The sequence below is a fragment of the Hippoglossus hippoglossus genome, chromosome 5 (assembly GCF_009819705.1).
Source record: "Hippoglossus hippoglossus isolate fHipHip1 chromosome 5, fHipHip1.pri, whole genome shotgun sequence".
In the NCBI taxonomy this organism is placed as follows: domain Eukaryota; kingdom Metazoa; phylum Chordata; class Actinopteri; order Pleuronectiformes; family Pleuronectidae; genus Hippoglossus; species Hippoglossus hippoglossus.
The window spans coordinates 6,925,642-6,952,948 of NC_047155.1; the positions used below are offsets into that span (position 1 = coordinate 6,925,642).

General features: G+C 39.5%; 2 protein-coding genes across 2 annotated transcripts; both read left to right on the forward strand.

Annotated features, from left to right (window-relative positions):
- The first annotated feature begins 2,935 nt into the window (after positions 1-2,935).
- LOC117761008 (immunoglobulin-like and fibronectin type III domain-containing protein 1) lies at positions 2,936-10,820 on the forward strand. The gene is made up of 22 exons (XM_034584544.1): positions 2,936-3,065; positions 3,151-3,284; positions 3,381-3,480; positions 3,583-3,624; positions 3,708-3,753; positions 3,857-4,040; positions 4,149-4,250; positions 4,370-4,532; positions 4,629-4,901; positions 5,029-5,577; positions 5,659-5,783; positions 5,878-6,019; positions 6,114-6,407; positions 6,498-6,794; positions 6,877-7,056; positions 7,172-7,300; positions 7,373-7,681; positions 7,795-7,880; positions 8,006-8,198; positions 9,037-9,333; positions 9,898-10,224; positions 10,319-10,820. The coding sequence occupies exons 1-22, from the start codon at positions 2,936-2,938 to the stop codon at positions 10,321-10,323; spliced, it is 4,107 nt and encodes a 1,368-aa protein (XP_034440435.1). The 3' UTR covers positions 10,324-10,820.
- A 2,616-nt stretch (positions 10,821-13,436) lies between these two features.
- igfn1.4 (immunoglobulin like and fibronectin type III domain containing 1, tandem duplicate 4) lies at positions 13,437-26,594 on the forward strand. Its single transcript, XM_034584540.1, has 23 exons — positions 13,437-13,577; positions 16,075-16,177; positions 17,723-17,845; positions 18,202-18,341; positions 18,669-18,768; positions 18,966-19,041; positions 19,125-19,317; positions 19,450-19,563; positions 19,717-19,885; positions 20,009-20,281; positions 20,427-20,717; positions 21,110-21,166; positions 22,530-22,645; positions 22,894-23,035; positions 23,125-23,418; positions 23,513-23,815; positions 24,118-24,297; positions 24,393-24,521; positions 24,627-24,706; positions 24,908-25,100; positions 25,499-25,795; positions 25,911-26,237; positions 26,327-26,594. The coding sequence occupies exons 2-23, from the start codon at positions 16,132-16,134 to the stop codon at positions 26,329-26,331; spliced, it is 3,648 nt and encodes a 1,215-aa protein (XP_034440431.1). The 5' UTR covers positions 13,437-13,577; positions 16,075-16,131; the 3' UTR covers positions 26,332-26,594.
- Positions 26,595-27,307: the final 713 nt, after the last annotated feature.

Below are 27,307 nucleotides of genomic sequence, written 5' to 3' on the forward strand. Positions count from 1 at the left end.
ACTTGGTTATGTTCTGTTTAGGGTTTAACCACACTCAAAATAAGTGTAGATCATAAGTATCATATTGATGCTTTGTTTGTTTTGTCCAAAACAATGTCAGTGAACAAGTGAGAACATTCATGCAAAGTGTCTACTTTTGAAAACAGGCTTCCAACATATGAAAAAAAGGGTTCATTAACTCTGACATTTGTATAACACACAAAATCAAACACAAATCATTAATGAAATGAGCTAATAAATCGAAATTGAAATGACACTTAACCTAACTTACTCTTGTTAAATGCTGGGATGAAGATCAGGCAGCCCACATGTGCAATTAAGCTAATGGTGAGCCACTTCTATATGTCACTTCCCATGGGCAGCCGAAAGCACCCTGCTGCAGGAGCAAAGCTTCAATTCCAGTTTTGAGGGAGGGATTAGGGAGCTTCGCTGCTGCATTTCCTCTGGTGCCCCGTATTCAAGAGCCTATGGCACCATAGGGCCAAAATGCACATAAGTAAACCTATACGCACGAGCCACAGTGAAAAAGCAGGGGCTCTGCGTGTCTCTGAAAGGTTTTATTGCCTCTTAAAACCGAGAGCCCACACTCTGGAGTCAGCTGGAACCTGGCAACACCCAACTCAGACACAGCAGTTTACTTGGCAAACTAGTAAGTACACATCATCATTATCAAACAATGTGATTAAAGATATGAAGATATGAGAAAATCCTCAACATTTTATCATCTAATGTGTGTTAGATAGGTGTATATTCTATGACCCTATTTGATGTACACACAGTTGACATGTAATATCCACTTTGTTTTAAATTATATAAGATCTTAGATTGACATCTAAAGAGTTAACGCAAGTCAGAAATCTTATACAAATGGTATATTGACACCAATTTATACATTTTCAGTTCCTCTGAAGTTGAACTGTGATAAGTGTGGATTATTTGACCTGCTTTTCACAAACTGTCAGAGCTTATTGAGTTAATGCATCACTCCTTCTTTTGTTCCTTGGTATTATATTTAAGCTTTTTACCGCACAATAAAAAGAGCACAAGACTGTGCTGTTAATAAATGGAGCTCAGAAATTGAATACATGGGCCTGACAGGTTATTCATAAATCAGTTCACTCATAAAACCCTCGGGAAAGCTAAAAATATAGGTCCACAGCAGTGCACCATGTACAAATCAGTTAACTATGCGGGTACTTGACAGAACTCCGAATATTTTATTAATTTTATTCTAACTTGATTCATTGTTTAATAAATGCACTGTTATGTTAACAGCTGAATCTCACCCTTTGTTATTGCATCTGTTTTACACTTGTTTGATGTATCACATGCTTTTGAGTGGGTGGTTCTGCTAATTTGGTTTTCATGTGTTTGTTTAACTAAGCTGACGAAGACAAATTCAAAAATATTCACGGTGATAAGGCAATAAACCATTGAACCTTGGGTCTTATTTTAATCGTTATTAAATTTAATGCGAATAGTTTAAGGGGCCATCAAATATAATCCCAAAACAAAAGGCTCCTGTCAGTGGACTAATGAGATCATCAAAAGTAAGTACGATTTACACAGACAAGGCCGAGTGGTCTCATTACTTTATATTCAGGATACAATAAGATGTTTGCATCCAACATTCTGTATGAAGTAGTAATATTTAAACATGGAGTTTTTTTTCTAGGTCAAATTCTACTTCTCAAATTATATCTTGGTTATAAATATACTTAAAAAATACTTTAAGCAGAAACAAACAGTTTTCTTTCTATATCACATGTCACATTTCAGTATAATATTAGCATTTTCATGGTTTTTAAGATATTTTGTAGTACAAATAATTAAATTAGTGCTTGCTGATTTAATATAATATAATTTGTCATGTACGCTGCATAAACAATAATGACAATAAGCCATTTAACGTGATTAAGATGGTCATTAAAATGTTTTATAATCTCTACAACTTTGACTTAATGAGACAACTATAAACTATGACTTTCAACCAGCAACAGGAAATCTGCTAATTAATGAACTAATTTCTTCAGAAAGGTGAAGGAGGAAGAGAACAGCACCTAATACAGAGAGGGTTGTGACAAATGTCAGCTGTTTACACCACTTATTGAGTCATGAGAGACGGTTCACACATACCTCGACCTACTGACTGCAAAACTAGGCCAGTCACTCAGGAATGTCAACTACTCTGTGATCTCAGGAATTCTTACATTTATAGTACAGATCGAATTACTAACTCATGCATCTCTACACGATTTGCTCAAAATAAGTTTCACTCTCTTAAGCAGCGACGTCTCGTCATAAAACTCACACTGAAATATTATTTAACACACTTTCTGTTTTTGGAATAATGAATAAATCGTGTCTCTTTACATCTATGCTGTCTCCTCCAAGGACAGGCTTTACTTAAAAGTGCATTAACATCAGGTTGTTAAAGTAAGCAAGCTGCCTTAATCCACAAGTTAAACAGTGGTGAGCGATAGCCAGCGCAGATTCAGACCATCTGTGGGAGATTCAGACCGACAGATGGGAATTCATATGGAGTTTAACAAGTGGCCAAGACATTCCATCAGATGAAGATTACCCTGAAATCCCATCATATTGACATGGGAACGAATTAATCTGTTACATAAATGTAGAATTTTCAAAATAAAGACTGAGTAAATGATGCATATGCAAACTAAACAGTGTTTTTGTAATACCTGTGCATTGACAGAGAAGCTGTTGTCAAGATGTTTAAGATACGCAAATCTAAAGATGAGGAGCCAACTGCTCCAGGGCAGGGTGAGTAAAAAAAAGATTTTCACTTCACATTGCCAAATAACAAGTTGCAAGATCATTCAATTTGTTGGAAACGTTCTTAAAGCAATGTAGTTCAATCAAATGATTCTTTAAGTTCTTCATCAATTGTAAATAATGCCATTCGTCTCATTTAATGACAGTGAGAATTAAGAAGAAGTCGAGCGTGCCAGGAGTTATGATCACCCAATATGTGGAGGAACTACCAGAAGACATGAGCACGCCAGATTTCACTCGGAAACCAATCGCTATGACAGTTCAAGAAGGTAAAGTCAAGTCAAATACGTGTGTTCAACTTCATTTCACTCGACTGTGCCGATTTCTAAGATAATATCGTTGCCGATTCTGTAGGAAAACTGGCGATCTTCAGAGCAGTAGTTACTGGAAAACCAACACCAACAGTGACCTGGTTGAGAAACAATGGAGAAATTGATGAAGGGTACAACATCTCCTTCGATACAGGTTCTGGTGAACAGCAGCTACAGGTGAGGTCATGACGATGTGTAACTAAGAACGCTTCTTTCAAATAACAACAACTAAACAACTTCAGTAAAATGTTCTCTCCATGCATCTAATGACAGCTGCCTGATGTATCGGTGGATCAAGCCGACACATACAAGTGCTTGGCAGAAAATGAATTTGGAAAAGCAATTGTCACGGCAACCCTTAATGTTATTGAAGGTGCGTCACTAGCTTCTATTTCAGGATATATTCAATCCAAACTAATTTATTATGATGATATATTACATCTGTCTCACTTGAAGGTATTTCTTTCCATTTCAGTTGGCTTCAAAAAGAGTAAAGCTTTGCAACAATCCAGAACAGGTACACACTATAATTACTTTATAATAACACAGTCAATCGTGCACTGAATTAAAACTGTAACCGTGCTGCTTGTTGTGTTGCAGCTGTCCGAGAACTACCAGAGGATTTCAAAAAGTCCTTGAAAACAATGTAAGTATGGCTGTGATTTACGTCAAGGGCAAACTTTACTTAGTTTTTTCTTGCTATGTATAATTATTACCTTAAAGTAATTTATGCTCTCATCCTTTTGGAGGGTTGACACTGAGCCAAAAGAGGAGGAAAAACCAGAAATCGATGACAAGTTTTGGGAAGTGTTGCTGAGTTCAGAAAAGAAAGACTATGAGGGCATCTGTGCACAATACGGTATCACTGATTTCCGCTGGATGCTGAAAAAACTAAATGAGATGAAGGAAGAGAAGGAGCAAGAAGCGGAAAAGGTAACGTGTGTTTCAACTTCATCTTCATGTAAACCGACACAGCCTCATAATAAAGTGGCATAAAATACAAGAACACCAACATTCAAATAACTTTCTATTGGACAACAGGTGGTGGAAAGACTTTGCCGCCTGAAGGCCGTTGAATTGAAACCTACTGGTGATGCAGAGTGTGAAGTTGAACGGCCCATCTGCAAAATCTTCTTATTTAAGGTGAGATGTTTCATCTTAAATATGTTCTTACTAGTTAATAGATGAAAGCATATAATGTGACATATATACAACACAATATACATTATTATGCATTTGTATGACCTCATATGTTTGAACAGGATGGAATTATGATCCCTTTTGATGCTGAAACAGAGATAAAACACGGATTGAAGCAAGTGGGAAAGAAGTTTATGTTTAGCATGAATGGTGTCGACATGGAGGATGCAGGATTGTACGAAGTGGAGGTTGATGGAATTAAGATCTTCTCAGCTGATTTGAAGCGTAAGATAATGCATCCTAATTTATCATTTACGGAATTAAAATGTACGTAAATGTTAGCAGATCTCACGTTAACCCGTAATTTTGTGTTTCCTACAGTTCCCCCTTTAGAATTCTTGGTTAAAATGCAAGATGTGAAAGCAGAGGAAAGAGAGGACGCTGTGTTCGAGTGCCTCATCTCGCAACCTATGAAAAAGATCACTTGGAAGGGTAAAAATACCCCCCTGGAGCAAGGGGACAAATATGACATCCTTGTGTCCGACGACATGCTGATCCACACGTTGGTGGTGAAGGACTGCCAGCCACTGGATAAAGGAATCTATGCAGCAGTGGTTGGACTTGCATCCTGCAGTGCCTGGCTTATAGTGGAAGGTACTGTTTACATTTGTCAAATTGTATCTTTTCCTATTGTTCAACACTAGTCAATCAAAAATGAAAAAAATGCCCAATACGTCTTTACAAGGTTCTGGTACTGTCTATCTTTTTTTTTTTTTATCAGTGGACAATGATCCAAAAGCAAAAGGAAAGAAGAAAGCTCGCAAAACAACCCGGGCAGGTGGTGGTGGTGGTGCTGATCTGTTGTTGATAGCTCAAGAACAAAATGCCAAGGTACAGAAAGAGAGGGATGAGATGATTGCAAAGATAAAAGCGGAGGCACAAGCCGCTGCTGCTGCGGCTGCAGCCGCTGCTGCTGCGGCTAAAGAGGCCAAAGCTAGAGCTAAAGCAGAAGCAGAAGCCGAAGCCAAAGCTAAAGCAGAAGCCGAAGCCGAAGCCGAAGGGAAGCCAAAAGCAGAGGCAAAGGTTGAGGCAAAGGCAAAGGTAAAGGCAAAGGCAAAGGTAAAGGCAAAGGCAAAGGCAGAAGAGGGAGAAGGTGCAGAAACAGTTGTAGGGGAGGATGAGGAGGATGAGGAAGTGTCCGAAGCAGCTGAATCTACTCCCTCAAAACCAGAGAAAAAGGTAGAAGCTGAAGAAGAAGAAGAAGAGCAGCCTAGTCAAGAGAAAAGAAAGAGAGTGAGGGCAGGCCCACTTGTTCCTGATACAGTCATTGGTGAGCGGCTTCAGAACATAGTACATTACATAATCTTAAGTACTTTTTCTGTTCCAAATTAAAAGTTTGCCTTTCTTTCAGACCCTGGAGTTTACTTCACCGGTGGACTTTCTGATGTAAACGCCATCATCGGCACTGATGCAGAATTGGTGTGCAGACTGAGCAGTGAGGAATGTGATGGAGTCTGGTACAAAGAAGGGATAGAGGTGAGGGATTTAAGAGATGATGGAGCTGTAGCTTTCACCTTCCACCTTGTTAGAGTTAGGTGTGTTAACGTATGTGCCTGTGTGTGCATTACAGATAACAGCTACAGATGACGTCTGTATTGTTAAAGACGGGACTTATCGCAAACTAATTATCAAAAACTGCAAAGAAGAGGATGCTGGAAAGTACCGATGTGAAGCTGATGGGCGTAAAACAGAAGCTGTGCTACTTATTGAAGGTACTGTGATCAGATGCAAAAGAAAAAGGGCGACCACTGTGAAAACGTGTACAATACTCTTCTCATTTTTCAAAGACGTATGTTTTTCTACTAGATCCTCCAAGAATAAACACAGATGACCTCGCTGTGTTCATAAAACCTGTCACGATCAAATCTGGGAAAGAGGCAGTGTTTAATGTGTCATTTGTTGGCCGGGAGCCGATGAAGATCCAGTGGTACAACGAAGGCGAGGAGCTGTTTGAGGACACCAACATCAAGATTGAAAAATCTTCCTCAAACAGTCGTCTGGTTCTCACCAAGTGCCAACGCAGGACCACAGGAGAAATTAAGATTAAGATTAAAAATGAATGTGGGACAGCTGAGGCCATTACACAGCTTAATGTCTTAGGTTTGTAAGCTGCAATCTTAGATACTGCATGTTCTTAATTTGTATAAAAGTCATGCACATCAGTACAGTTATTATTTTGTGTTACTATAGATAAACCGACCCCACCCCTGGGCCCTGCGGATATAATTGAAAGTTCATCATCTTGCATTGACTTCAAATGGAGGCCTCCGAAAGACAGCGGCGGCTGCCCCATCACTGACTACGTCATGGAGCGACAGCAAATCGGCCGCAACAGCTGGAAAAAACTAGGCAAGATTGGCCCAGAGCCCAAATACAGGGACTCTGATGTGGATCATGGCAGAAAGTACTGCTACCATGTCAGGGCTGAAACCGATCATGGCATCAGTGAAATGATGGAAACAGACGACATTCAGGCAGGGACAAAGGGTGAGTCTCAAATAAAGCAAGTGGTCTTTTTTAATAAACTAATTGAAAAGTGACCGTTTTTTCCATTTCCTCGTTGTTTCAGCTTACCCTGGTCCTCCTTCTGTGCCAAAGATTGTTAGTGCTTTCAAAGACTGCATCAATCTTGCTTGGCCTGCACCTACTAACACCGGAGGAACCAACATTTCCGGATACAACGTGGAGAAACGCAAAAACGGCAGTAATCTGTGGGGCCTCGTCAACCCGCCTGAAGAGCCCATTAAAGGTTAATTGGAGTCACATTTCACATTCATTGACTCTATCTCCAGTGTTATGGTTGTTAAAGGCTTGATTTTAGATCCGAACTTGTAAAGTGGGACTTTATTTTTACATGTCAACAGCGAAAACGTACGCAGTAAAGGATGTTGTTGAAGGCTTCGCGTACGAGTTCCGTGTATCAGCAATCAACATTTCTGGAGCAGGAGAACCAAGCGCACCCACCGAATTCGTGTTTGCAAGAGATCCAAAAAGTGAGTAACAGGCCGAAATCCGCTTTATTGTTGAATTCCTTCATTTTCTGACACGTCAACTGAATCTTCCAGAGCCCCCTGGTAAAGTCATTGACTTGAGGGTGACAGACTCCACATACACCACCTTATCTCTGGGCTGGTCGAAACCCACCGAGGAGGAAGGGGTCCAGGATGAGGCCAAAGGATACCTCGTGGAGCTCAGACCAGCAGAAAACCCAGAGTGGAGTAGCTGTAACTCCAGTGCAATCATTATCAACTCTTACAATATTATGGGTCTGAAGTCTATGGGCATGTACTGGGTAAGAGTTGTAGCCACCAATGAGGGTGGAGACGGTGAGCCTCAAGAGTTGGACAACTACATCATTGCGATGCCACCTCCAGGTGAGTCAGCAGACACTGAGTCGACAATTAACTATCTACAGTCAAACGTTGACACATTTTACCATCGTTAAATCGCTTTTTCTCTAATATTCTCTCCTCCTACATTGTTACAGTGAGACCTCAATTCACTGACAAAAAACTAAAGAACTTCATTGTAATGAGAGCTGGGAACGCTGCTCGAGTCAACTTTAACTTTCAGGTCCAGTATAATAATCATACAAAAGTTTTAGTCAATATCCCGTCGAAAATGCAGATTAAACATTTTATGAATAAGTATAAAAGTATCAACCCAGGTTTAAGCTGTGTATCTCCTCTTGTGGACAGGCCTCTCCAATACCAATAATTAATTGGCTCAAGGACGGCTTGCCTGTGCCCAAGCATGTGACGGTGAGCAACACGGACACATCATCGCAGCTAATGATCTTCTCATCAGAACGCCAGGACACCGGAATCTACACCATAATTGTGAAGAACCTTGTTGGTCAAGAAACCTCCAGTGTGGAGATAAGAATTACAGGTACACTGAATAAAAAAATTCAACTTATCCTTCAGATAAAAGTGAAATATGTAGCTAAGGTTGTGTGGAGCTGACATTATTTAGGTATGTATAATCATTCAGGTTTCTGAAAGAGGCAAAATGCTTGGTCACACTTCCAGCAAAGCCAAATAGATAATGCCTTCAGCTTCACAAATGTAAATATCTTCTGCTCCTTTGCTTTATTTCATCAATTGATTAGGAAAATATTTGGCAGTTTAAAGGTTCCATGTGTAGACACCTAGTGGTGGAGTTGCATGTTGCAGCTGAGTACCCCTCACCTCACCCTCCCCTTCCAAACATTACAGAGAACCTGTGGAAACCTTCAGTTGTCACAAAAACTCAAAAGGTGTTTAGTTTGTCAAGTTTGGGTTACTGTAAAAAAACATGGCGGCCTCCTAGAGCAAACCCACTCTGATGTGATTATAAAGTATTTAAATATAAAGTGCTCATTCTAGGGTAAAGAAAACAACAACGTATACAATTTAGATGAAACACACTGGAAAAAATATCCCTAGGATTATTTTGTATTCAATTCTGGCTAATAGGTCCCTTTCACCTAAATCTTACACACTGTTTATTTAAGTTATAGATTTTTATGCAAAAAAAGTCAATGGTAACTAAAGAATGACTATAAACAGTGTATAAAGAAATAAAAGGTGTTTACTTTTTCACTATAGTCTGAATTTGCTTTGGATTTAAGCAACATGTGGGGAACATTCAGAAAGAGAACGACTGTGCGCATGCAGGCTTCCCCTCTGTGGCCAGCAGAAACATAATGCATAAAGATACTAAACATTGGATTCCTTCACGTTTCTAGATGACCCCAAGCCTCCAGGCCCCGTGGAGCTGGATGAGAACGTGTCGGGGACAGTGACAGTCTCCTGGACCCCGTCTCCAGATGAGAAGAAAGACGACAGGCTGCACTACATGATCACCAAGCGGGATTCCGTGAAGCGTACCTGGCAAATCATGGCAGACCATCTCTTCAATAACAAGTTCACTGCCATCAACATCATGCCGGGGAGACAGTATCAGTTCCGGGTCTACGCCAAGAACGACATGGGGCTTTCCGAAGCCTCTGAGTCAGCAACGTGGGAAGTGAAGAGAGCGAAAGGCAGGTTAAAACGACGGTGTTGCAAAATTGTGTAGTAAAAAATGTAAGCTATTACTTAACTGATTGATCAACACAATATTAAACGACAATTTTTTGGACAAGACTTGACCATATCACATTGGGATCTCAAACCTGTTATTGGTCAATTTTCCCCATTTGCAGCCCTTATTAATGATTCCAGCCTCTAAAAAGTGACGATTTGCTGCATCTGACCTCATTATTTTGAGAGGTTGTGATGGACACTTCATAGGATTAATAATTTAAAGAGAAAAAAACAATTGGGAGATTAATCAATACCAAAAATAATAAAGTAAGAGTGATCATTTCAAAGAATAATCAGAAAACTGCCTTCCACCGATTTGTCGCAATTCATTTTTTCACATTTTTACTGTACAACAGATTGCAAAGCACCGTTAAAACTAACAGCATTTCATATAAATGTTGCATCCTCACATATACACACTGAATTGAGATAAGTGAATAAGACAATCGCGAAGTGAAAACTGCATTGATCATTATCAATTGCATCTTTTTAACTTTTCTCTCTCTCTTTTACAATCCCAGAAATATTTACTGTGAGCATCCCTGCCTCTAAGGACTGCAGCTTCGAGACGCCGCCGTCATTCTCCGTTCCGCTAAAAACGCACAACAGTCCAGAGAGGTACGAGTGCTACATGAGTTGCGCAGTGACGGGAAATCCCAGACCCCATATCACCTGGTACAGGAACAACATCAGCCTCAACACCAACACCAACTACTACATCACCAATACCTGTGGGGTCTGCTCCATGGTGATCCTCAAAGTCGGGCCGAAGGACAGTGGAGATTACACAGTCGCAGCGGAAAATAATCTGGGCCGAGTGGAGTGCACAACGAAACTTGTTGTTAAAGGTAAAGAAAATCCAACACATCACATTGGAGTATTATTCTGATCCTCTGGCTGAATATGTTGTAACAACGCCCTTCTCTTCCCGTTCCACATCAGAATGAAGCTGCGGTCCTGACATCCTGAAGACGAGTGGAAAATAACGGAAAATTAAGGATTTGCCCATTTGAAACCTCCAGTTATCAGTGTTTTTGTGAATTATTGTATTAATGTGTTTAAATAAACTCTGATGAGAAAAATAAAGGTTAAAAGATAGACTTTTTGTGTTTGGAAGCGATAACAAATGTCGTAGTCAAGTGGGAAATCTACTAAATGTATTCTCCACACGCAGTGAGGAGGTTGAGACGTGACATCTGGGATTCAACACTAGTGAAATGCTAATCCGGCACCCAAACATGTTTATTTATGGTCCTATTTTTTTTTTTCTTCTTTTCTTGAGCTGTGACAAGCTTCCATCTGCTGTTTTCTGAACAAGAATATTTTTCTGTTTCTTCAGAAGTAACTACCTCTTGGAGAATTGACAATTTGATCATACAAATTTAGTGGTTTTGTGTGTTCATGTGTAATGTTTTCATCATTAAGGATTTTTCCAAAATGTAAATAAAATCAAACCTGTTCAAAGTGAACTGCAGTGTCTTACTTCAACCTGAACTCAGTCATGAGTCTGTCACTCAATGCAGAGCAAGATACTCTGAGATAAATACTTTTGTCAGCATGCTAGTGAAAATATCACAATATAAAGCTGAATTTGTTTATATTGGACTAAGATATACTTTTCTTTTGTATTTGTATATTTACATTTATCAAGTAATTAAGAATATATAATTTCCTTCCCAAAGCTTTACAAGTACTTGACTATATGAAGTGGTTTGTCTGCTGCAGTTACATTCAGTTTGGCACGTAACTGTCGCCCACTGGGAGGTAAATATATCGTGTCTTTTCATTTTATAACTTCACGTGAGCCGCCTCCGCTCTGCCAACTGTCACATGGCTTCAAATTTCTCTTTTACGGCGAACATGTGTTCGCGCGCTTTCAGGGGATGATGTGAGTCTATTATAGAAAGTCATAAATGATAAAAAAAATTCCTGTGCATGACTTGCAAGCGCAACCTTGCAAACAACTGCACATCTTCCTGTGCAAGGGTCCGGCGACAGACTAAAATTATCCATTATACAGTAGCCACTTGGCATCTTGTTATTGACACAGCCCTTCACTGGGAGTTGACTGTACTTGGCTTTGGCTTTTAGAAGCAACTGACCACAGGCCAATAACACACAAAGTAAAAGAAGTATTTCAATTTGCTGCAATGAATAAATAGAAATAGAAATAGAAAAATGTAAGTCCGCCGACACAGACACAGATGAGGTTACTGTCGTCCATGCAGCGTTGGGTTATATAACATTCCTTGTTTTGTCATTGTTTTCTATGGTAGAATTCAAAGCTCCTGACTTCAGTGACCTTTTGCAATAAAAGCCTCCAAGAACATCAAGCTCCTCATATCAGCTTCCCATGCCTGAGAACAGTCATATTTCCTGTGCCTCGCATTCACTTTTATTACACTGCTTGAAATATCCACTCACACGCACACGCACACACACACACGCACGCACGCACGCGCACACACAATCTTGACTAAACTGACCACAGCTCTGTTATTACGACCAATAACATGCAAATAAATGCCCTCAAAGTGTGTAATCAATTTATTCTTCTTGAAAAGTTGTTTTTCTGTGACATGAAAAATAAAAAGTAATTTTTAAAGATAAGACAATGATTTGTTTATTTAACACCTTATTTAAAATGTATTCGTTTTTTCCAGCTGCTATTTATTCTCTCATAAGCCTGGTGTTAAAATGTCTGTGTCACTGTTATGGTGGTAATGTGGTACATTGTGTTACAGGTGAATCCAACCTGCAACCCAAGAAAGTAAAGTTTGCTAATAGCAATAAGTAACAACATGTTGGAAGGAGATAATTGTGACTCCTTGGAGAAACTTCCACCCAATCAAACTTACCTTTTAACAATGTTGTTTTAACAATGAATCAATGACATTTACAAGGAAAAGCTGACCCAAGTCGATCCATTGGTGCATATCCAGAATAACTTGGCTTAATTTTTTTGATAATGGGAGGACGTGGCGATATGTCATCCATCTTTATAAATATAGGTTATGGTTTTCAAGATGTTGAGCTGAAGGTGGCTGCTAGCATACCAATCTATGAACTTCTCAACCAGGGTCATGTATTCCTCCACTGCAAGAAGAGGAGGATTTGGTGAACAAAAATGGTGAAATAACTAAATCTTTCGAAAGGAATATCTAATTCACTATTCTTTTTGGCTTTAATGATTGTATCAATCTGTAACAAGTAAATATACTAAGATTAAGATGAAACTTTTATCCCAATTAGCTTCAACGACGTCTGTATTTTCTCCAATCAGTTTCCTATGTAGCTTTCCCAGATGGTTCTATGTGACAAACCATCTGGTGTGTGTCAGGTTAAGAAATGTCGTAACGTTAAAAGAACTCCGCTCCAAAGACACGTCTGCAGCCAAATGACGCTATGAGATCACACTTATTGCTCATTCTGTCACCGTTGCTATTCAAGGCTGCAATAAACACAAAGTATTTTTAGACAATAGGAGTCATTAGCGCGTCTGAACATTCATATGAAGTTTTGTTGTTCTTGTAATTTCACAAGAGTGTCAATACGGGCATACTTGGCTGTCAACACTCAGCAGCTCCGTCTTATGACAACACTGACTTACATAAGAGACACTGACAAATCAGAACAAAGACGAAAAACCCAAAAGGTGTTTGTGTTAAAAGTCAAATTTAAAGCTACACAAACATTTCTCTTGCTAACATTTGACTTGCCAAGATTTAATAAGTGAAAGCAATAATCAATAGTTGTAAATGATTAGTTTAAAGGATCAGGATGCCAACCATGAGGAGAGAATATTAAAAAACAGTCAAATAAAAACTATTTTTTACAACCAGTATAATTCACAACAGAGGACCTATGTTTTATAACCATATCTAAAATTGATTAATTCAATTTTCCAAACGGAAAAAACAAAAATTATTTGATCAAGCATTTTTCAACCAGAGGTCATGGTCATCCCAGAGTAAGGCTTTGGCTCTCCCTCCCCCCCCCCCGTTGCTAGAAGTTGTGATTTATGCCAAAAACAAAAAAGCAATCCCCTTTCTTGGCAGGCACCAAGTCTGACGACGTGGGTGCTTGTCGCGGGGTCATTGGCATTCCAGTAAGGGTTTAATAGGCTTGTAGAGCATCGGAGGCAACACTCGAATATCAGACCAGGAAGCCGTCCACTGAAGAGGATCACAGGAGAACCGAGGTAAGTTCATCATTCATCTCACAATCTGCACCAGTCTTAGATGGAGGTGTTTTACTATTGAAAGTTGGTTTCAGTCTTTCACAAAGAACTAATCCTGCGACTGATGCACTCTTAACATCTCGTCCAAGCATTATAATAGTTAATTTGGCAAAGTGTTTAAAGTGTCTGCCTGTAAACGCAATTAAACTGCCTGGACTGTCAAGGGATCTGATATAGTACAGTATTTCTATTATATATATTTCCTAATTTTGTGGCTCTGTACAAATGTGTTTTTATTTTTTGTTATTTCACAGTTTTTAGTTGATGTTAATTAGAATTCAAAAGGTCGTCTTGCTAATTTCCTATAATTTAGAAAATGTAAAAATACACTAAGGCCATTTTCAATAGCAGTTTGTGTGGTCACCATATCTTACCAATACTACTTTAATTTGTAAATGTGACAACTCAAATTATTTCAATAATATTTAGAAACTAATTATATTATATATCTAAGGGACGTTTAAGGTATTTAAGTATTACAGTCGTTTGGCAAATTTATGTCTTTTTAATCATCTAAAAGCTTTAAAAATGTAACTTTTTAGGAGCATCCTTTCTCAAACTCAATATATTTCTATATTTACCACAACACAATTGTTTCTGGGTTATATTATTCTGTATTACTACTGAAAAATATTGATTACAAACCAAAAAAGGCAAGAGGGGCCCTTAACATAACCCAAATTAAGAAAAAAATGCCACTGTCAGCGTCTGCACATCATCAGCACCATCTCCATAGATAGCCACATGCTTTTGGAACATGCCCTTGGCTGTGTCTTCCTTTTAAGCATTTTTATGATGCTCTCGAGTCACTGCGCACACCGTCCCGTGCTATATTTCAGCACTGGTCACATGAAACCCATAAAAAATCAGCTCTCACGGCAAGGGGGCCGTTAGCGTGGGACCGTGTCAGAAGACAAGTACACGGAGCAAGTTTTAAACCTTGAAAGTGCAACTCAAATGTTTAATGAGTACTAGAATTTGAACTGTGTGCAACCTCTGTTTAAGACATTTTTTAAAAAGGCATGCAATTTGTAGTCATGGAAAGTGCTCCTCTTATTTACCCCAAGTGTAGTCGCAGCCTAATTGGGACAAAACTTTTTTCATCACATTGTAGCGCTGGAAATTATAAAACAAACTTAAACACAGATTTTTGCTGTATTGACAAAACCGAGCAAGATGGTAATTAAAGCTTATTTATCAAGAGTCGGGGTGTAATTAATATCAATTACATGTTTTTCTTTCGGCCTCAGATTACAGATATAGATGATGTGGTGAGCAGGATCCAGCTCTGTACGATCCACTCGTGTCATCAGTGATTTACAAGCCTATTAAGATGTTCAAGATGAGATGCTCAACAGTTTTATGTGGCATGTGACCTATCAAATTACAATCGACTTTTCTCATCTTTCAACAGCCGTGTGCTATCGACACTCTAGACTATCACGCGGCTGTACTGGGAGCTGCTGGGTTTGTGCAAACACTCAAGAGGGTTAGAGGTGTTTAACGGCTGACAAATCGAAATTTCGACGTGTGAATGGTCAACACTGTAACAAGTGGTTTGTTGAAAACTATGAAATTGGTCCAACAATCTGGTTTAGCTAATGTGCCGGTGAATCTACATTTGAAAGAAGTATAGTCGAGTTCTCTAGCTTGAATTCATGTTGGAAACTTACAGCGGGAAGCAACAGACACTCCAGTACTGACAATAAAGCCAGTTAGTGAGTTGGTCAGTCAGTCAGTCAGTCAGTCAGTCAGTCAGTTAGTCTGTGAGAGCATGTGTCTGTTTGTTTGCTTATTCACCTTGAGGCTTTATATTACAGTCTGGTTGCTGTACTGCTTTTACACCCTGCTCTCCTATTAGATCAGAGACGCATAACTCTGCCGCTCATGTAAAATGCACAATCCAGTGATTCACTACCACCACAAACCCAAACACCTGTCATGGGTTTTTCAGTTATAGTTGTAACTGGTCTTGTAGGAGGAGGAATCCATTCAGAGCAAAGAGATCAGACAACGTCAGCAACATTTAGTTGTGAGGAGAATAAACAGTACAGGGAAGGAACTGCCAGGAAATATATTCTAGCTCCAGGCGATTCTCACACTCACCTCCACCACAGAATAACATCTGAACCCACACTGTGATTGAGAAGTAAATTCTTGAGTCTTGCAGTAAAGAATAATTTAGAATATGATTAGATGATGTGGTTTAAAATCATTTACTGAAGATAGATGAAGCCAAAGTTTATTTTTTTCTAATTATTCAAATTTTCATCACTGGTTTTAGATGGTTGTGAAGTGGAGTTCTCTGTTAAAATCTCCTCCTGAATAAATTGTGTGTCTCTTGGAAGTCTACTGTAGATTTTCTTTCTTTCAGGAGAAAAACATCTTTCCTGCTATTTGAATTGATCAGTTGAGCTGCAACTAATGTACTTATACTTTCTCCATCCTATTTTTATAGTTGGAGAAATCTCTCCGAAGAAATCTCTAAATCAATCTTGAAATCAAAGGAGCCGGGATGTTTAGAAAAGCCAAGCTGATGGATGGGACCGCATCTGGCCAAGGTAAACATTGAATACTAATCTTATTTTCTGCAGGAGTCTTTAAGAAACAACAAGATTGTGAGAAGTTAATCTTTGGTCTTTTATCCATTAGCAAACACGAAAGTGACAAGCAACCAAATAAAGCCTGTAATCTGAACCTGAAGGGAAAAACTGAGAATCGTTTGAAGTAAATAGTGGATCCAACAACCTTCAATCTAAAAGGAAACATTTGTAATAATTATTATAACAACAACAGTTTACACTAACTTACAACATGTTTATTATTGATTATCTTAGGATGCAGTTGCAGTTAGGAAAGCCATATTAGGTGTGTGCAAAATATGTATAAAATCATATTTCACATCTTCAATTAACACGTCTTAAAATAAGAAGACACATTTTCTGGTCAAAGTCAAACAGAATTGATAGAAGGCTGAAACTGAAGCTACTACAGGTTCTCTTCCATGTTTGGAAGGGGAGGGTGAGGTGAGGGGTATTCGGCTGCAACATGAAAATTCACCACTAGATGTCACTAAATTCTACACACTGAACCTTTAATGAATCAATCTAAAGAAAATTTTGAAAGATTGACTTGTCATAATTTGTGGAATTATGTATCTGTTTGATGCATCAAATGGTTGAGTCTGGTTCATTATCAAGGCTCCTACTCTGTCACAAAGCATTTGCTTTCGTAATTTATAGTAATATTCAAATAAAACTCTCTTCAGAAAGTCCACAATTTTTCCATCAGAAACCATTTGACTGCACGTTGTGTATTCAAGGCCAATGGGAGGTTATAAAGTAGGTGAAGACTAATTGGAGAATGATCAAAAGACTGTACACTGAACAGCAGAGGAGTTATAATACTTGACAGCCGAACCCATAAGCACATGTATTTTTGTATATTGGCAAGTGACAGTAAAGACATCAGTGTATACACCATAGACTGTATATATAAGGTATACACCCATTCTTCTTCAGCATTTTCTCGTCTCTCAGTTGAATTACTTCATGTCAATCCATAATCTAATTCTAACACCATGTTGACGTGTGCTGTACATGCTCTTTCCCGTGTGCCTTATCAGGTCCAGATGCAGAGAATTGTAATGGTAATCAACAGCAGTTTTTTTTATCTCCATACTGCTGAAGGCATGAAAAGCTGATCTGCAGTATGCTGTACATTACGTGCACATATATTCTGTGCAAAGATATGTGGATGCATCACTACATATCTGCTCTCAGGTTGAATATCAGGCATGGATTCCCAAGAAAAAAGGTTAAACAGATAAACGTAATATAAATGCAAATGTCGACTGACACAAGACTCATCTACTGCACCAGAGCCACATGTATGTACCGTTGAGATCCAAGTGACGATTAACTGAGTAACATGAAACATTCTAATATGTCATGTATTAGAATGGGTCTCCACATTGTTTATGCGAGTGATGATCTGATTTACAAAAACAACAACAGATTGACGGCTGGATATAATCATGGTGATTATTTTCGATGTTTTAAGTGCCAAATGTATTGTGTCACTGATGCTTCATTTTCCACTGACAGCGGGGTTCAAGAAAAAATCTCGAGTCCCCGGCGTGATGATTACACAGTTTATTGAGACCCTGCCAGAAGGAAAGAGCCACCCAGACTTCACCCGCAAGCCAATTGCTTTGACCATCCAAGAGGGTAGGACTGACTGCTACAGAATCATTATTAACACAAAATACTCCAAGGGGGAATTTACATGATTCTGCATAATGGTTTAATCCATGAATTTGTGTGAAAGGCCATTAGCAGCACAGCCTTGCAACATTCAACACCTAGATGCATAAAAGAGTCGGATAAAGTTTAACACACACACTCACCCTGATTTGGAGTAAAAACAGCACCAACAAAAAATGATTTATTGTGTTATCATACCACGAATTCTATGTTTTTAAAGTGTAAGCTATAATATGTATTTGTGTATATTAATAAGAATCATACTACTGTTTTTCCAGGTGATTTAGAACATGAGGTGACCTTTTTATCTTTTTTTACAGGGAAATTTGCCTTTTTCAAAGCCATTGTCACCGGAGACCCGGAGCCAACTGTCACATGGGGCCGAAACAATGGAGATGTGTCTGATACTTCAAGATACCAGACCAAATACGATGCCAATTCCAATGAGCATACATTTGAGGCAAGCGATATGGGGTTATCAAATCGCATTGATACTGTACAGCAGCATGGAGAAAATTATAGAGAAATAAATAGCATCAAGGTCATCCTGGTCTTCAGACCATCACTTTGATTTTTTTTTACATTCTGAAGGAAGTCAGTCCTATCAACACACACTGGAAACATTTAACTGCTCACAGACCAGTGACACTTTAACCTACTTCAGCTTGACCATTGAGCCTTTGGAGGTACATAAACAGAAAATGTGGAAGCGGTGTTACTTTGCATTAAACCAACTAACACAGTTATTATTATATCCATTATATTTAGCATGTCTTGGTTCTTTCAGATGCCAAATGTCATGCCGGATCAAGCTGACATCTACAAATGCTTTACCAAAAATGAATATGGACAAGCCACGGTCACGGTCGTACTGAATGTTATTGAGGGTAAGGGCTACTTGTTGGCAATGCAAAAGAAAAAGTAATGTGAAATATGATAGAAGGTGATTTACACTTTTATCTAAATGTGATACTTCTCGACTGAAAACCCTTTGGTGTAGGCCACTCATTCCAATGCTCAACACTCAGCAGGCTGTTTAAAAACACTGTATGATAAAGTTAATTCTCCTATTTTCTGCCTTTAGTTGGTTTCAAGAAGAACCAGCAACAAACAGCAGAAGTTACTGAAGAAAACTTTAAGAATGTGCTAAAGAGGAGAAGGTGCGTTTGAGCTTCTATACTAACGGTGTCTTCTACAGATTTACAAGACTGTCTAAGCGATTCATCCTATTTTCAATTTCCAGTAAGATCCGTCCCAAGTCTGAGCAACTTGAGAAAAAAGACGGGGAGAATGATCCGAAGTTTTGGGAGCTCTTAATCAGCGCTGATAAGAAAGATTACGAGAGAATCTGTGCAGAGTTTGGAATCACTGACTTCCGATGTATGCTCAAGAAACTGAATGCAATGAAGAAGGAGAGGGAGGAAGAACAAGCTCAGGTTTGTGACACTTGTTTGATGATTTGCTTTTTTCTATGAGACGTGATATCGACTACACATGCTGCGATAACAGAAGGTAAAGTCAGTTCTCTTTCCCCTTGATACTTATTTCTTATTCCGTTTCTGTCCCAGTTCATCAAGGAACTGTGTAACCTGAGGCCTATTCAAGTCAATGCAGATGGTTCCGCATCCTTTGAGGTCGACATGGATCTTATTGACGCGAGCAGCCACATCTTCCTTTACAAGGTTAGTGTGGAAACACAATTACACGTCCAGCCGCCCTTCTACATATCACCGCATTACAGGTTGGGGGAGTCACCCCAAAGAAATCAGGAGCAGTCGCCCTCAATTTCAACCATGAACCCAGAAGTGAATATTTCTTGTATATTTCCCCTGTAGGATGGTGTAATGGTTCCATATACAAAGGAGTTGGGAGACAAGATAAAGCACAGCCTCAAGAAAGTGGGGAGAAAGTATGTTTTCAGTATGAGGGACCTTATGCCAGAAGATGCTGGACTGTACCAGTTGGATGTAGAGGATGTGAATATATTTTCTACTGAATTTAAAAGTAAGTTTCATACTTGCATACAGTTAATTATTAACCTTAATTAAAGCAAAGGAAAACAATGTTTTTTCTATGTAGATGTTGATAATATTATTGATATAAAACTAATAACTTGTTATTTTGAAGTCCCCATGGTGGAGTTCCTGGTGAAACTTGAGGAAGTGAAGGCAAAGGAGAGAGAAGATGCTGTGTTCGAGTGTGTCCTGTCAAACCCCTTCGCCAAGATTCTGTGGTTTGGCAAGAATATGCCACTGGAACAAGGGGACAAGCACGATATCGAGGTTTCAGAGGACAAGCTCATTCACAGACTGGTGGTCAAAGACTGCATGGTGGTGGACAAAGGAATTTACTCAGCCTGCGCAGGAATAAAATCCTGTAACGCATGGCTTGTTGTTGAGGGTAAGATTCACTCCATTAAAAGACTGACTGATAATAATCAAGTTTGTAAGGGAGTGATATTGAGAAAAATGTGGCTGGGTCCAGTCATATTATGGCATTTTAAAATGTAAACCCATGGCAAATAATTTGTTTTTTCCTAAATCAGCTGACAAAGATGCTCCAAAGGGGAAAAAAGCAGCAAGGAAAACAACGAGGGCTGGAGGAGCTGGAGTGGACCTGCAGAAAGTGGCCCAAGAACAACAAGTTAAACTAGTGAAAGAAAGAGAAGAAAGAAAGGAACAGATTCAAGCTGCTAAAGAAGCTGCCGCTGCTGCGCCTCCACCTGAAGCTCCTCCAGCTCCTGCAGCTCCTACAGCTCCTACAGCTCCTGCAGCTCCTGCCGCTCCTGCCGCTCCTGCAGCTCCTGCAGCTCAGGCACAAAAAGATCCCGAACCAGGTAAGAATTAGGCTGTAAGGTTTTTTTTTAAACAGGATTGTTATTGTGTTTAATCCTATTTAATGTATTTTAGTTCCTGCCTTTCTCTTTAAGCAGATTTTTGTAACTATTGTATATATTTTCTTAACTTTACAAACCATAGGAAACATCAAGATTGTTGTATTTCAGTGTGTCTAAATAAGCTAATTTAAAGAAGTCAGCCTAGGCTATAAGAAAATATAACAGACATGTATTATTTATATACAGTCACTTTATACACAAAACAATGAATGAATTAAATAAAGAATTAATTGAGATTTAATCTTTGTTGTATCAATTTGCATGTAATGCTTAATATGACGATTTGCTGATAATGGTGACCACTAACTAGTTGTAATGTTTGATTGAAACAGTGAGCGAGCCGGCAGTGGTGACATCGGCTCCACCAGTTGTGGGGGAAGTGATCACAGGTAAGAAACTGTTTAGATAAGCTTTGCATGAAGTTAAAGATGAATGACAGGATTTAAACAAGCGATTTTGTTTTTCTAATTTAGATTTAATTGTGCTGATTTGAATTTCACTCAAACTGAGTAAGGCTGTAACTTATTAAAACATTGGAAGAAGGGAATTGATAAATGCAGACTTATTATCTCCATTCACAATTTATTCTTTTAAATTTCAATTCAAGCTTATATCACAGTTACTAGATGAGATGTATGAATGAATAATTGCGAAAAGACTGATAACATAGGATTACAAGTGCTTTTAAATGTGTTTAAATATTTTATGCAAAGCACATGAGGCTATTTTGAGATCTGCAACATACCCGAGTTATGTGATCCATCTCATTTAAGGTCATGTCTGGTCTTGTTGTTGATACCATTATCATGAGACATAAGTGCAGGCTGGTTGGGACAGTTGTAAAACATACATGACCTTAACATTGATCCTGTATCTCACTGCCAGCTGACTTCTAAACCCCCCCCAGACACATTAAGATGTCTTAAAATAACTCTTTATAACACTTTCCAAAACCTTGAAAAACACAATCAAAAACGTATGACATAATGGCATACTTTGGAAAATGGTCATAACAATGTCAAGTGCGGTATTATGAAGGTATTATGAATTAATACTTAAAGCCGAGATAAATAGATGTGTTTACAAACTGCCTGTCCTTCAGATGAACCACCGACAGCAGCGGGGGATTTGGTAGAAGGTAAGAGAGACAGTGGTGCAAACAAAACTGAGGAGGTGACTGAACAAAGCTCGTTCACGTGACTTACTCTTGTTATTGCTGTTATCCACTCAGCTGAGGAAGCCATTGGTGGTGATCCACCACAGGCAGTTGCAGGAGGTGGTATGCCAGATATTTACCTCTGAGCAACAAACAAGAACGCCGATATTAAAAGACTAATCAAAGACTAAAAGATTTGCTTTAGGCCACTGGGTTTCTGAAAAGGTTTGCAAAAACTTTATATTTGCTGCTTGTAGTAATTATGTTTGATTTTAAAATCATTAACTTGCCTCTTACGGTCATTTGTATTTAACATCAACTTTACGAACAGAACAGCCTGATCTAATATGTAAACTATGCACTATATTAGCACTGCATACAATATCATTAACCTTTTTCTTTTGTGCAAAACAACAATGACGTTTAGACCCCGACTGATATTGACTTTTTCCAATACAGTGGAAACCACTTATAGTGATTACTTTTGTCCCGGGACAAATTGATCACTATAAAAGGTTGATTACTATAACCAAATTGTGTAGCTTCAGTATGATGGTCCTGGAAAGAAAAGGGTAACTTTGTTTCACGTTGTCCAGAGCCCGTCTTCACCTGTGGACTCTCGGATAACTACCTTCTTCGTGGAAAGACAGCGAAATTACCTGTGAAGATGAACATGGAGCGTGATGGTTCCTGGTTCAAAGATGGAGAGCAGGTCAAGTCCATGAATATCTGTTATTACCATATTACGTCATTACTATCTTACAATTTGCAATCTCACACTTTCATTTAGAGTAAGTGTATCACTAAGACAATCTTTAAACCGTGATATATTTCATCACAACAGTATAAACTGCAAATTAACAAATGGTCTCTGGAATGGTGTTCACAAGTACTTCATTAAATTTAAGTTATGCATTACAGAAAAGTTTCAAGGTCTCCCTTTTCCTTTTAATTTGCTAGTTAAACTCAGGTGCCAGGGTCAGCATAACCAAAGAAGGAACCTCTCACATGCTGACAATTAAAAGCTGCACAGATGACGACTCTGGACTTTATCGCTTTGTGTCAGGGGAGCAGAGTACACAAGGAAAGGTTACTGTAGGAGGTATGATTTACTTTCTTCCCTTAATTGCAGAACATGTACGAAATGGCTGCTGCAAAATGCATTAAACTTAATTACTCTCTGCTTTACAGATGTACCGGAATTTGACCCGGACGACCTTCACAAGTTCGCCAAACCTGTGATAGTAAGAGTGGGGCAGAATGCTGCTTTCAAGATGCCCTACACTCCTCAGGAATCTCTGATGGTCAGTTGGTTTAAGGATGGCACCGAGATCAAAGATGGGGGAGGAGTTAAGATCGTGAAGGAGCCCAATCACAGCCGCCTGCTCCTCAGAGACTGCCTGCGGACAGATGCAGGCGAAATAAAAATACAGCTCAAAAACCCATTTGGAGTTGTGGAGGCCACATCTCAGCTTATCGTGCTTGGTACAAAATCAAGGAATCTAATACAAAACTTGCACCTTACTAGGAACCAGTGTGTGAGCTGCATATAAAATGCTACACTGTGTTGTTCTGACAGATCGCCCAGGCCCACCAGAGGGTCCAGTGGAGACCGTCGAAACCACCTCATCTGTGATCGAGATCAAATGGAACCCTCCAAAGGACGACGGCGGCTCGGCTGTCACCAACTATATCATCGAACGACAGCAGACAGGACAGAGTCTGTGGATGAAACTTGGGGATGTTTTAGCTGACAGGACCTCCTTCAGAGACAGGAATGTGACTCATGGAAAGAAATACAACTACCGTATCCACGCAGAGAACCCTGAGGGCCTCAGTGATGCCCTGGAGACAGCTGACAGCATTATGGCTGGCATAATGAGTGAGTGCAGGAAAGAAGAAGTCTCATTTAGCTTTCCTCAGCAAGTCCCATGATAATCTCCCTCAGGTTGTAATAAATGAAAATGTCTTTAGATAGGTTTTGTGATGGCTTCAGATTGTCTGTCACACAATTCAGCTGTTGTAGAAATCCCACAATAAAAACAGGTTTATCTCAGAGGATTTATTTGTGCAAGGGTTAGGGAGTAACACCATGGAGTTCTTAATGCATTTCGTGTCTTTAATTACTTCTTAATCATTAAACACGCGCTTACATGATTAATAAGACTACTCATCATTTCCTAGTACTCTCTGGTCCACCCGGTGCTCCCAACTTGGTGAGTGCCTCTAAGACGTGTATCAATTTGACGTGGACCCCTCCAGAGGACGACAGAGGGGTACCGATCATCGGTTATCAAGTAGAGAAGCGAAAGAAAGACACAAATGAGTGGATGGCCCTGAATGCACTCAACGAACCTATCAAAGGTCAGAAACAAAAGCATACATATCACATATGACAGCGAAAAATGCTCCTTTTCCCCTGACTTTTGTCCTCGCTGTGCTATTCATCTTATATCTAGATGCTAAGTTCGCTGTTAAAGATGTTACGGAGGGAGCGGAGTATGAGTTCAGGGTTGCGGCAATCAACGAGTCAGGATCTGGAGATCTAAGCCCTCCTTCTGCAATGGTGTGTGCAAAGAATCCCAACAGTACGTACAAAAGCATATTCACAGTGCACATCAATGATTTAACCTTGTTGTCCCACCACATATTGTCTGCGTTTCATAATCTGTGAGCTTGCGTTTTCCTTTCAGTGAGACCTTGCTTCAAAGATCCAGAGGACTTCATTGTCGTCAGAGCAGGAAATTCTGCCCGGGTCAAAATCTGCTATGAGGTATGAATAAATCCAAAATCTGGTTTGCATACAGTGTCCTTGCTGCTCGGTGTAAATCTAAAATCCATCAGTCGGTTCCAGTTGTTGGATTTTATGCCCCAATCCAGCCATGTCATGTCTTGAGTGATGAGTTTACCACATTGTGATGCGACTGCTTATGTCTCACACTTTATCTCATTTATCTGACGTTAATATCTCCAGGCTGAGCCTCCACCTCAGATCACTTGGGTGAAGGAGGATGAGCCATTATCCCAGTGGATCGATATCATTAATACAGAGGGAATGTCTCAGCTTGTCATTCCCTCATCGAAGCGGTCAGATTCAGCCATCTACACTATCACAGCCAAAAACTCTGTGGGCGAGGCTTCGTTTGACGTTGAGGTTAGAGTCGCAGGTAAGGACAAGTAACAGAGTGCTAGACTATGAAAACAGAAGTGGCATTTATGTGCTGAAACTACTGGTGGAAATTATTTTGTGCTGAAATTAACGGTATGTAACTTTCATAACCCTCAGGTCTTTAAAAGGAAGATTGTAGCTGTTAGAAATGAGATTTTTTTTCAATTACCCTCATTGTGTTCCACTGTTCAGGAACATTAGTTAATGTCTCGTATTAGGTGGGAAACATTTTGTCTATTAAATGCCAAAAACACAAATGTATTGGCACCCCGGTGTCAATTGGAAAATAAAACCATTTCCCCAAAACTCGGGGGAAAAATAATTCAAATAAGACAAAGGTTTAGAAAACGATTCTTTCCTCTCTCAGTAGTATAACCTGCTTCTTATTGTACTTAGATGAACCCAAGACTCCAGGACCGGTGGAGTTGGAGCAGACGGTCCACGGCAAACTGGTGGTATCGTGGGCGCCCTCTCCCGACCAGGAGCTCGACGACCGCCTGTACTATGTGGTATCTCAACATGACTCCAACAGCAGAGTGTGGAGGACTATGGCAGACCGCCTCAGCGCTAACACATACACAGCCAACAACATCCTTCCCGGGATAGAGTATCACTTCCAGATCTACGCCAAGAACGACGTTGGCCTCTCAGATCCGTCTCAGTCACCAACATGGGGCGCCAACAGCAACAGAGGTGGGATGTTCCCCTCTTCAGCAATGTTTCATCATGTAATCACAGTAACATCTTGCATTTTAAGTAACAATCAATTTCTAAATAAAAAATGTCTGTTTTTTTCTCTCCCTTAAAGTTCATGTAAGTTCGAAAGGATTTAATTCTAAGGACATTTCCTTTGAGAGGCACCCATCCATCCTGGTTCCTCTCAAAGTCCACGCTCCACCTAAAGGTTATCAGCTGTACATGACATGCGCTGTCCGGGGAAGTCCTACACCCTCGGTATCCTGGTTCCTGAACGACGTGTGCATCAACTCAGACAAAAACTACTACATCACCAACTCATTCGGAGTGTGCTCCATGTATATCCTCCGAGTGCGGCCAATAGACAGTGGTGAATATAAGGTGGTTGCGGTCAACTCTTTGGGAAAGGCAGAGTGTTCCACTAAACTTGTTGTTAGAGGTAAGGTTTATCCTAAGAGTAGATTTCTGTATTCAGACGTTCATGCTATGATTATTGTTCTAATCATTATTCCTGCCTTTTCTCCACAGATTAAAATGGCAAAAAAGTTTTAAGCAACTTTTCCTCCGACTGAGATTCTGGAAAGTAAGAAAATTGAATGTTTTACTGCAAAGACTGCATTGAAAGCCGGTGATACATATTGAGCAGGTAAAAGCAGATCAAATGATTTAAAATGATTTTTTTTTTTTTTTGAAATGCAAATGAATCGTAATTGTTACTGTAGTTAATTGTTTAGTAAATAATTGAGACATCTGTCAAATATATGAGCTTCTAACAACAATAAATCAAACAAACTGACATCGGTGTTCCTGTGCTTTTTTGTAAAGAGGCTTGACTGTGCAAACATCTTTCACTAAATTCACCAGCAGCTCGTCTCTGAGCCCATGACACCACGCACATGGCAGTAACTGCATTGAGCCCGAAGGATCCAGGTTCACTCTCTTCCATTTATATCCACCCGAGCTGCCCAGTAAACTTATCTATAAGAGGATCCTTGACTGCAAATGTTAAAGTAGTTATTTTCATATCAACAGTCAAATAACCATACAAAAAAAAGATCTAACCAACATCTTTAACTGCTTCTATAAAATACTCACATATATATATATACAGTTGGGAGTTGGGTCAAAATGTCTGGTCAGAAATAACCTTTAACCCTAAACATATATCCAATGCCTACTAAGGACATTATATTCACAATTAAGAGTCGAGTGAAGCAGCCAAGTTGAGGATATTTAGCACAGTTGTTGCTTTATGTTTGAGTACTTGCCTCATTTCCTCGTTCAGGTCAGGGGTGATCTCCATGTTTATTCTCCTCTGGTGTCATCGAGCTTTTCTTGCAGTTCCTTCCCGTTTATGAGGTCGAGGTGACTGTTCAACGTGTGTCCATGAGTTGTGCTTGTTTAACCTTTGACAATGATGAACCCGAAATACTGCTCAGAACATTGAGTACAACACAACAACAACACCATCATCATGAGTAACCATCTTTTTATAATGCCACCACAATG

What these genes read in the sequence shown, in the direction of transcription:
- LOC117761008 (XM_034584544.1), top strand. Translation starts at nt 2,936, where the DNA reads ATGACAGTGAGAATTAAGAAGAAGTCGAGCGTGCCAGGAGTTATGATC. An exon ending in TGCCTGGCTTATAGTGGAAG is followed by an intron (nt 4,902 to 5,028) that starts GTACTGTTTACA and finishes TTTTTTTATCAG; the next exon opens with TGGACAATGATCCAAAAGCA. An exon ending in CATTGCGATGCCACCTCCAG is followed by an intron (nt 7,682 to 7,794) that starts GTGAGTCAGCAG and finishes ACATTGTTACAG; the next exon opens with TGAGACCTCAATTCACTGAC.
- igfn1.4 (XM_034584540.1), top strand. Translation starts at nt 16,132, where the DNA reads ATGTTTAGAAAAGCCAAGCTGATGGATGGGACCGCATCTGGCCAAG. An exon ending in GGGAGGAAGAACAAGCTCAG is followed by an intron (nt 19,318 to 19,449) that starts GTTTGTGACACT and finishes TTTCTGTCCCAG; the next exon opens with TTCATCAAGGAACTGTGTAA. An exon ending in CGCATGGCTTGTTGTTGAGG is followed by an intron (nt 20,282 to 20,426) that starts GTAAGATTCACT and finishes TTCCTAAATCAG; the next exon opens with CTGACAAAGATGCTCCAAAG.